Source organism: Lampris incognitus, chromosome 19 (genome assembly GCF_029633865.1).
Source record: "Lampris incognitus isolate fLamInc1 chromosome 19, fLamInc1.hap2, whole genome shotgun sequence".
NCBI lineage: Eukaryota > Metazoa > Chordata > Actinopteri > Lampriformes > Lampridae > Lampris > Lampris incognitus.
The window spans coordinates 21,803,574-21,815,198 of NC_079229.1; the positions used below are offsets into that span (position 1 = coordinate 21,803,574).

Consider the following 11,625-nt stretch of genomic DNA (forward strand, 5'->3'; position numbering starts at 1 on the left):
CACTTCCCTTTCGCTACCAAGCATTAGTGGGGTTTCCATAAAATGTCAAACGAATTTTAAGCGAACTGTTGAAAAGTCGCCAAAAGAAAATGCGAATTAGGCGCGTTGGTGCATTACGCTGCTATTTTCCATCTAAAATTGAAGTTACGTTTTTCTCGTGGACGAGAGCGAGGACTATTTTGGTCTCCTCATCGGTCCACACGCTCCTGTTAGCAGCCATGTTTTCGCGTGTGAACGTGAACAGGAAGACGCCTACAGCGGAAACAGCTGGTCACGTGAGGTAAATATTCGCTACGTCAGAATTAATTCGGCAAAGGTGTTTCCGTTTACCATTTTGCGCATTAACTCTGATTCGAATCAGGCTAAACCCTTCAAGCGAGCGTCGTAACTTTGATGCGACTTAAAGCAATTCGATCCAAGTTAAGTCGAATTTCGGCGCTTCCATAAACTTTTTTTAATGCGATATGTCCTAAATGATTATGAGCATTAAACCCTTTTATGGAAACACGACTACTGATTCTGTGTTTTGGTCCAGTCAGAAGAACTGTCAGTCCATTATCATCTTTGTATCACAGTGCAGGAGAGCTTTGAACACCATTCAACTTCCTCATTACAGCTGAATATATTTAACTGGGTACATCCTCTGACAATAACACTCAATGGAACATACTTTCACTTATTTGCAGGCCAGAAGACATTTCAAACGTGTGTGTATATTTCAGAAATCTCACAAGACAACCGTTTAACTTGCAACCTCATCTAACTGAGCAGACACAGCACATGAACAGGCACCGACAGGGTGAACGCCATAATGGTAGTCACATCAACCACACTTCTAATTTATGTCTAAACTAATGCCAACCTAGACTTTAAATTGCAACCAAATTTCTTGGGTGAGGCCGGGTTGATTTATATTCAAAGTTTCCATCACATCTAATCAAGACTGATGTGCAAAATGTAATTAATCTGTCAGTAATTACACATACACAATTATAATCTTGAAAAAGGCTCCGGGGGATTAATTGCAAATGCAGTGTGCTCTGCACCACGTCTGTCTATATGCTGTATCGCTTGCTCCGAGGCACGAGGTAGATGTCCTTTAGATTACATCTTATTACAGTCTCGTATGTCGTTGTCTGAGTTCCCCTTTGACGGAGGGGAAAGCGCTTATCGAAGAAAAAAAGGAGGGGAAGCTATGATGGATTTTCTTCAGCATACGGGATGAGACGCACAAGTAGCTAGATTTCAAGGATGAACGTTGGGTTTGTTTTCTTAGGCGATACGTCGAGCTATCGGTGATCCCATCCAGCCGCCATCTCAGAAGAAACGACAGATGATGGCCCGTCGGCGCCACAGCAGTAGGAGACGAAGCAGTGCGTTACGACCATTCGGTTGTGCAATGCATCTCCATGCCAAATCCCCTTCCCGAGATCGGAGTACGATAAGCCCATAACAGGTTGTGGACCGGTGTCAGTTTAATTAGTTATTTGTTTTTCTGCTCATCATCCTATGGGTCAACATAGTGTGTTGTAGATGTGAGCTGTGGATGCCCATTAACCTGGGCGAGATAACAGTACTGCTTACTTCACTGCTGCTTAATGATGCTAAACCTAGGTCTTCTTTGTGTGTGTGTGTGTGTGTGTGTGTGTGTGTGTGTGTGTGTGTGACAGAGAGAGAGAGAGAGAGAGAGAGAGAGAGAGAGAGAGAGAGAGAGAGAGAGAGAGAGAGAGAGAGACCGTGTGTGAGAGACAGAGACTGTGTGTGTGGGTGTGTGAGTGTGTGAGAGAGAGACTGTGTGTGAGAGAGAGAGACTGTGTGTGTGAGAGAGCGACTTTATGTGTGTGTGTGTGTGTGTGTGTGTGTGTGTGTGTGTGTGTGTGTGAGAGAGAGAGAGAGCGACTGGGTGTGAGAGACTGTTTTTTATGTGTTTGAGAGAGAGAGAGAGAGAGAGAGAGAGAGAGAGAGAGAGAGACTGTGTGAAAGAGACTGTGTGTGTATGTGTGTGTGTGAGAGAGAGAGAGAGACTGTGTGTGTGTGTGTGTGTGTGTGTGTGTGTGTGAGAGAGAGAGAGAGAGAGAGAGCGACTGGGTGTGAGAGACTGTTTTTTATGTGTTTGAGAGAGAGAAAGAGACTGTGTGTGAAAGAGACTGTGTGTGTATGTGTGTGTGTGAGAGAGAGAGAGACTGTGTGTGTGTGTGTGTGTGTGTGTGTGTGTGAGAGAGAGAGAGAGAGAGACTGGGTGTGAGAGACTGTTTTTTATGTGTTTGAGAGAGAGAAAGAGACTGTGTGTGAAAGAGACTGTGTGTGTATGTGTGTGTGTGAGAGAGAGAGAGACTGTGTGTGTATGTGTGTGTGTGTGTGTGTGTGTGTGAGAGAGAGAGAGAGACTGTGGGTGTGTGTATATGTGTTTGTGCGCGTGTGCATGCATGCATGCATGTGCATGCACTTATGAAAGTGCATGTTTGTTTCAAGGATGACTTCATTTACTGAAAGAAACAAAAAAACAAAGAAACAAAGAAACCATTTAACTGAGTGCTGGAATGAATCGTCCAAAACAAAAAACAAAACAAAAGGAGACCATGAAAAAAATGAATGAACACTTTACACTGTCTGAGATTTTCATTCCTTATTTTAACATGTTCCAGTGAGAGGAAGGAAAAATGAGAATATAACCAGTTACCATCAAACTATATCACAAGCAGACACGGGCGACTAACAACAGAAAGCACCTGGCTGATCACGCTTACAGCGTCCTCGGCCGACAATCTGGAAATAAAACAGACTAACAGGGATGGTCGACTACAGGAGCGAGAAAAGGCCATTTTTCTGCAAGTCTACAATTTAGCCTTGCTCCTCCTTTAATAAGGACTAATATTTAACTTGCGTGTTCACCGAGGGTTGTGACAGACGTGCTAAACTGCCAGTCTCGTTCTAACACATGAAAAGGGGAATTTTGGCCCCCAGTTCAAATTTACTTTCCCTACCCCCTCCCCCTTCAAAAGATGCACCGCAGAGTAACACAAGGGGGATTGCATTTTTTGCCGAGCGAGATATCTTGTGGGGACACATTTTCTTTAGGTGGATGCCACATTCTTATTTTATGTAAATAAAAGTCTGGGAGCAGAGGAAGGCAGCGGCTTATCTGTCAACTTTGACTATTAACCTCAGTGACGAGCGCAGACTGACTGCTTTTATCTAAATTGAAAAACAGAGTTATTTGAATATCATGGGGGAGAATGCAATATACCTCGGCGGGGGAAATCGGTCGCGTTACCCATTTTTCTTTACAGAGATAAGACTGTATTTAGCCGCTTGCCAAGAGAGCTTACGAGAACAAAGCGATTCAAGCAAATAATTCCCTTTTTTTCCTTGTTTTTTTTTTCCAAACATCCCCCCAGTTCTTTTAATGGAAATCTTTTAATGGTGAATGAAAATTTATATCTGCGATTACACTTGTGGTACTGCAGTGTTATTACCTGTCCCCCAAACGTTCAATGCCTGTCTTGCTATACTAAACGGATGTGTTTTTGTCATCAAACACCTGGCAGAGATGGATATATTCACTCAAACGAAGGAGGAAACTCTTCCCCTCCTGGCAGTATTTCCATACTTCATACTGTCGAATGGTATTTCTGACCCTCCAATGCAAACAAGCATGCAATGCAACCCAACGTGAGGGATCGGAGGTAGAGTTCGTGCAATGCGCCGCTGCTGTCTGGCAGAGATGGAATTACAGACGGACATTTCATCAACGATTACTATCTGTAAATACAACTTCTCACGTCCCCATCCCCATTTTCCAAGCTGCTTATCCTACTCTGGGTCGTGGGATGCTGGAGACTATCCCTGCAGTCATTGGGTGGAAGGCGGGGAGACACCCTGGACAGGCCATCACAGGGCCGACACACACCCCACACATTCACACCCAGGGACAGTTTAGTACGGCTGATTCACCTGACCCACATGTCTTAGGACTGTGGGAGGAAACCGGAGCACCCGGAGGAAACCCACGCAGACACAGGGAGAACATGCAAACTCCACACAGAGGACGACCCCCAAGGTTGGACAATCCCGGGGTTTGAACTCAGGACCTTCTTGCTGCGGGGCAACGGCGCTAACCACCGGGCCACCGTGCCACCCTTAAAAGTCGTATAACACAATTCCTTCCCCCACAATCCCACAACAGTCTCTTCTCAATCCCAAGAGCCAGGTATGAGCTGTCTGCAGGGGAGGTAGACTTCCTGGGTCTTAGGCAATTTTTCAACTCCTTCACCAGACTGGCCAGCCCAATTTCTCAATAAAACAGACCCTGTTACACAGAATGACAAAATATTTAAGTAACTATCTAACGTTTCAAATGTGCTCTGTGAGCTTTGTGTTACGCCACATAGGAGCAGTCCGAGGAAAGGAATCTGACTCGTGTGGGCAAACAGGGCAAGTGTTTTCCTCATGTGCACTCTATTGGAAAACACGGCAATGCACTTGTAACCGTCTCTAAGCCCGAGGACAACATGTTGCAGCAGTCTCTAACAATTCTGCTCAACATTAACTATGTGAATATTAATGAGAATGTAATCGACACAGACTGCAGACATGCTTTCGTCTGCACGCATGTCTCCAGTAAGTGGGAATCTCGAACCAGTTCTAGTTGAGGCTCGGGCCTTCCTCACTGGAAATGCCTGACTGGGGAGTTATTGTTCAGCTGTCCTACATTAGGGAGGACTGAAGCGCAGTTACGAGACAAAGGGAATCCTAACGGACTTTCAATTATTCCACTGTCTTTAATAACTAAATGTACACTTTAGTTGAAATCTTCTTTATTCTGGCACTCATTTTCCACTGTATTTCATAATACAATAACTACAGACCTGCATGGGCCTGTTTCTTCTTTCTTTAGAGTTTTTTCCCCTCCTTTTTCTCCCCAATTGTATCCGGCCAATTACCCCACTCTTCCAAGCCATCCTGGTTGCGGCTCTACCCCCTCTGCTGATCCGGGGAGGGCTGCAGACTACCACATGTCTCCTCTAATACATGTGGAGTCGCCAGCCGCTTCTTTTCACCTCACAGTGAGGAGTTTCACCAGGGGGATGTAGCGCGTGGGAGGATCACGCTATTCCCCCCAGTTCCCCCTCCCCCCTGAACAGGTGCCCTGACCATCCAGAGGAGGCGCTAGTGCAGCGACCAGGACACACACCCACATCCGGATTCCCATCCGCAGACCCACCACCCGCCAATTGTGTGTATAGGGACGCCTGACCAAGCTGGAGATAACATGAGGATTTGAACCAGTGATCCTCATGTTGGTAGGCAATGGAATAGACTGCCCCGTTACCCGGATGCCCCATCCTCTCTGTTCTTTATGTTGTCAAATAATCATGACATGTTATATTGCCAAAACAGTGGTGTTCACATTATTTAGTACCACTAATTGCAACGTACCAAACCCTGCCCAAAAAAACTTGCACCATCTGTCGTGGATATTGTGGGACCTGGGACCCGATCCTCCCTGCGCAGACCTTATCCGCTTCATTTTTCTGAATATTAAGTTTATAAAAATCTAAATCTCACAAGCAATAACTGTGCCCATGTCACAACGTGAACAGAAGGCTGAACACTCACATGTTTCCATCCCGTTATCCTCCGCTGTCACCATAACACCAGATTTCTCGTATGATTTGTCGATGGCAGCACGGAAGCTCTCGTTGCAGCCACGCCCCCGAATTATCCGAGAGCGGGGCCTGTTGACGTTGATGTCCCCGTTTATCATTGCCTCTGCGACAGCCGTTTGGAGACTTTCAAGGGAGCTGGACTTTTTCAAGCCCAGCGAAGGTCCGACCTCTTGTTCTGAAGAACCTGTGGAAAAAAAGGAAAAAGTGTGACTTGGGGTAACTAACGATGGCTGGTTTCTAACTCTCTGAAAGAAAGCCTAAAAGTTAACATAGCTGAAGTCATTGCACGTCAGTGAATAATTATTTTTGCTTTTTTTCATATGCCATGATGTAACATGGTGCACTTGGCAAGCAATTCGCTATAAGAAAGGAGGAAGAGAGAGTGTGGCAATTAACTTGAAAAATATATGATGCCATTGGATGGCTAATGGAGTGTGTGAAATAAGAACAGAGTATCATATCTTTTTCAAGATAATTTCCTGTGGAAAATGATGATGCGACCTTTGTCCTTGTAACCATGAAGTTTTAAAACATATTATGTGGCTGAGAAATTATGCATACAAATGGGCCAATTTCAAAGAATTCAATGCACTAAAGTTGGCAGAGTAATTATAGAGACATACAATAGATAAGTAATATCTCACGAAAAAAAAGGTTTAACAGACTGTAAATGAATTCCCCTCTGAGGAGGTCACGGATGGGAGCAGAGAGGAAGGGGAGGGGTAAACAATACTGGGTACAAGAGAAGAAAGCAAGAAAGGACAGAGATGCATGTAGACTAAACTACACTCTGACTATTCAGTTTCACTGCTCACAGAGAGTTGGATCAGTCCATCTGGACACAACGTTTACTAACAGAAACGTTTCATCACTCATCTAAGTGACCTCTTCAGTCTCAACTGACTGCAGGTATCCCCACCCTTAGAAACAATATAGCTGCATAACAACCAAAGCCAAATATTAGATTCATATGCAAATATGGACAAGACTGTTAACTAGAGTTGCAATGGCCATGTGTACTATTCACAGAGGATTGGGGAATGGTTGCAATCACAGCATTGTAAGATGGTGACAGATGTACCCTTAGGCCCCCCCCCCCTTAGTTCAGGGATGGTCGTTCCCTCTTCACATAGATGTTACTATATCATTTAGCAGACACTTTTGACATACATCTGACAGTTAATACCACACAAGCAAGGATCCAGTCAGGAGGCGACAAAGCAAGTAAGTGCCAAAAAACTAGGTTCAAGTCCGATAGGACATAGGTGTCAACAGGCAGTGCACAAAGGCAACGCATAGGCTGCACAAAAGCGAATTTGGTCTCGAATTTGGAAGATGGTCTCTTTGACTCCCGTTCAAACCAGCGCTCCTCCCTATATCAAGGATGTGCACATCTTCATCCCTAAAAGACTGGCCACTGGCCTGTAGCTGGGTGTAGACTGTGGAGTCCCACTCCCATCCTCCCTGTTCCACTGTTGCTCGCTTTATCCACTAACCCTTCCCACTTGGAACAACTTCCCATTCCTGTATTTCGAATGCCTTTGCAACAGGGGCTTCACTTAGATGTGTGTAGATGTGAGATAGCGCATGATGGCACAACATGAAGAACCATTACAATGGAGCTCGCTCCTTTTATCTGTCTTATGTTGACTAGCCAGGTGGGTACCTCTGAAAAAAAGCTACCAAAACATAGTCACTCTATCATCCAGCCCCTGCAGCTGGATGATAGAGGCAAACTTGCTTGTATGTATGTATGTATGTATGTATGTATGTATGTATGTATGTATGTATGTATGTATGTATGTATGTATGTATGTACACTACCGTTCAAAAGTTTGGGATCACCCAAACAATTTCGTGTTTTCCATGAAAAGTCACACTTATTCACCACCATATGTTGTGAAATGAATAGAAAATAGAGTCAAGACATTGACAAGGTTAGAAATAATGATTTGTATTTGAAATAAGATTTTTTTTACATCAAACTTTGCTTTCGTCAAAGAATCCTCCATTTGCAGCAATTACAGCATTGCAGACCTTTGGCATTCTAGCTGTTAATTTGTTGAGGTAATCTGGAGAAATTGCACCCCACGCTTCCAGAAGCAGCTCCCACAAGTTGGATTGGTTGGATGGGCACTTCTTTGAGCAGATTGAGTTTCTGGAGCATCACATTTGTGGGGTCAATTAAACGCTCAAAATGGCCAGAAAAAGAGAACTTTCATCTGAAACTCGACAGTCTATTCTTGTTCTTAGAAATGAAGGCTATTCCATGCGAGAAATTGCTAAGAAATTGAAGATTTCCTACACCGGTGTGTACTACTCCCTTCAGAGGACAGCACAAACAGGCTCTAACCAGAGTAGAAAAAGAAGTGGGAGGCCGCGTTGCACAACTGAGCAAGAAGATAAGTACATTAGAGTCTCTAGTTTGAGAAACAGACGCCTCACAGGTCCCCAACTGGCATCTTCATTAAATAGTACCTGTTAGAGCCTGTTTGTGCTGTCCTCTGAAGGGAGTAGTACACACCGGTGTAGGAAATCTTCAATTTCTTAGCAATTTCTCGCATGGAATAGCCTTCATTTCTAAGAACAAGAATAGACTGTCGAGTTTCAGATGAAAGTTCTCTTTTCTGGCCATTTTGAGCGTTTAATTGACCCCACAAATGTGATGCTCCAGAAACTCAATCTGCTCAAAGAAGTGCCCATCCAACCAATCCAACTTGTGGGAGCTGCTTCTGGAAGCGTGGGGTGCAATTTCTCCAGATTACCTCAACAAATTAACAGCTAGAATGCCAAAGGTCTGCAATGCTGTAATTGCTGCAAATGGAGGATTCTTTGACGAAAGCAAAGTTTGATGTAAAAAAAATCTTATTTCAAATACAAATCATTATTTCTAACCTTGTCAATGTCTTGACTCTATTTTCTATTCATTTCACAACATATGGTGGTGAATAAGTGTGACTTTTCATGGAAAACACGAAATTGTTTGGGTGATCCCAAACTTTTGAACGGTAGTGTATGTATGTAGCCTTTGCAACCAAACCTTTGAGCCCAAAAACTAATTGCCAAACACTAGTTAGCCAGACACTGATCAGCCAAATAGCATATCTATGACATACTAACTGTTAATTATTTAGTGCAGTGAAAAAAAATAGACAGCACTATTGCATTTACTTGAACAAAGTCACACATGGGGGGTGTCCAGGTAGCGTAGTGGTCTATTCCGTTGCCTACCAACACGGGGATCGCTGGTTCGAATCCCCGCGTTACCTCCGGCTTGGTCGGGCGTCCCTACAGACACAATTGGCTGTGTTTGCGGGTGGGAAGCCAGATGTGGGTATGTGTTCTGGTCACTGCACTAGCGCCTCCTCTGGTCGGCCAGGGCGCCTCTTCGGGGTGGGAGGGGAAACTGGGGGGAATAGTGTGATCCTCCCACACGTTACGTCTCCCTGGCGAAACTCCTCACCGTCAGGTAAAAAGAAGCAGCTGGCGACTCCACATGTATCGGAGGAGGCATGTGGTAGTCTGCAGCCCTCCCCGGATCGGCAGAGGAGGTGGAGCAGCGACGGGGACGGCTCGGCAAATAGGGGTGATTGGCCAAGTACAGTTGGGGGAGAAAAAGGGGGAAAATAAAAAAATTAAGTCACACATTAAGCACTGTAAATACGATCCATGTGATTTTTAGATTAACACAACAAATTGCAGACCGTCTCAAAATACTTTTTTATGGCGGGAAAGTAGCTCACGTTCACCCCTTTTTTGCAAGGCGACAGAGAAACAGTCCTGAATGTTGTCTGATGGATCAGCCTTCAGATCAGCTTTACAGACACAGCAGAGCAAACGCACAGCCATCCTCTATGACACCTGAGCCAGACATGGGTAATTATTTTTCCAATGCCTACTGGGGGAACTGCTTGGGTTATGTGAGGAGGGCACGACTCGGGTATTGGCTTTTCATTTTGTCAGTGGGTGTCTGTCACTTCTCCGGGAGCTCTCGCCATACCAGACAGGACTAAACAAGAAAGCTGTTGATTTTCTGTCCCATTCATTACACCTTGTTACACTGTACAGTCAGCCGCTACCATCCTCAATGAAAAACAAGGTACATTTTTCCGTACGTGCTCAGGTTGCTGATGGCGGACTTGTGTAACGCCAGATGAGGAAACTGTAAGCAACAGTGGATTAAACCGTTCATTGAACTGCTCTGGCACCATTCAGCAGCGCTCTAAGGACTGGGTATATTTATGTTTGGACATTGCAGTCTTGTGCAGGGCTCCCTGTAGACCTTGTCCACATGTATCCTGTGCAGCTATTTTCTTGGTGTAAATGAATCCCTGCCTCCTCACCCCCACCTCCCTTCCTATTGGTTTGACATTCTCTGTTGATGGAGAATGTCACTGTGGTCTTGTCTCTAACCACCCTGTGAAAACATACTAGTACAAGCACACGCACGTGCACGCACACACACAAATAAATAGACATACAATATATAAACACGCTAACGCATGTTGGTGTCAACCCTCATCAATATAGCCCCGACTTGTTTAAAGGGGTGTAAATGGAGCATGGCCGACTACGGCCCAGGGGGCAATCACGGTAGATTTTTGGGTGGCAGGACACACAACCAAACACAGACTACATACAAAAATAAACCCTGATCAGTAAAAGAAAATAATAACCAATCTGTTACCCTTTTTTATTGAATAATCCCCTCTTAAATACACTTGTTTCCAAAAGTGTGAGGGTGGTAGAGAGAAAGAGTGAGTGAGTGAGAGAGCGAGAGAGACGGAGAGCGAGAGAGACAGAGAGCAAGTGGGAGAGAGAGAGAGAGAGAGAGCTGTAGCGAGAGCAAGAGAACAAGTAAGAGAGAGAGTGAGAGAGACAGAGCAAGAAAGAGTAAGAGAGAGGGAGAGAGAGCGCGAGTGAGACCAAGAGCAAGAAAGAGTAAGAGAGAGAGAGAGAGCGAGAGGGAGAGAGAGAGAGCGAGTAGGAGAGAGAGAGCAAGGGGAAGAGTAAGAGAGAGAGAGCGAGAGAGACCAAGAGCAAGAAAGAGTAAGAGAGAGTGAGAGAAACAGTAAGAGTAAGAGAGAGAGAGAACGAGAAAGAGTGTGAGAGAGTGAGTGAGAGAGACAGTGAAAGAGAGAGAGAAAAAGAGAGAGCGAGACAAGGGTTCAAAAGTTTTGTAAAATGACGATTTAAATTTTCCTGTGGTGAGGTTTAGACAAAAGGCGACAATGTATAGTGATCCACTGGATCCACCACTGTTCTCGTATTTCCACCGGTGTCCGCTGGTCCTTCCTGTCTTTGGCTGAACTCCTTTGCTAATCTCTCCATGATCCTTTAAACAAGCAGATCAGCAGCAGCTAGAGAGCAACCTTCCATCTGAGCTTCTCTGCTCAAACACACCATCTTGACAGCTATTTTTATGAAGACAAAATGCAGAAAATAAATGTGCCGGCTGATCACCCATGTCAACCTTCTTCCTCAAAATTTCCACTTTAAGAAACAGAGGTTGCACATAAAACTTGATCCTTAAGTGTAAGAGGGGTGTTTTGTTTTCTTACTTTGGATCCAAGGCAGCCTTTACTGGATGGATGAATGCCTAGCTATCACTCAGGGAAACTATAGATCTTATGTCAAGGAGGTCAGATGTGCTAAGAGGTCAGCTGTTAGCCACTGGTGTTGGGTTGCAAGGCTGGTAAACTGAGGCCTTTTACACCCCAGTCTACCCATGTTGCACCAGTGCAAATAGGTCGGTCCCAATAGAATCTGACCTGAACAATTTAACTGGCCTCATAATAAACCAACACCACTCCTGCAACACTGCAATCTCATTTAGTGAATAAAGCCTGGACGTGCGGCTTTAGGCTGCCAGTAAACAGTAATGAAACACAGTAAAATGAAACTTTACTGTGTGCTGGAAATGTCACGGGGGTCAAGAGCTTCCTGGTTGCAGAAA

General features: G+C 44.7%; 1 protein-coding gene across 1 annotated transcript in view; it reads right to left on the minus strand.

Moving 5' to 3' along the window:
• The window catches only part of LOC130129512 (partitioning defective 3 homolog), a 465,188-nt gene that overhangs the window by 141,718 nt on the left and 311,845 nt on the right, over positions 1–11,625 (minus strand). Inside the window, exon 18 of the mRNA XM_056299064.1 lies at positions 5,620–5,853. Coding sequence (XP_056155039.1) covers positions 5,620–5,853 — 234 coding nt within the window. The remainder of the gene's footprint in view (positions 1–5,619; positions 5,854–11,625) is intronic.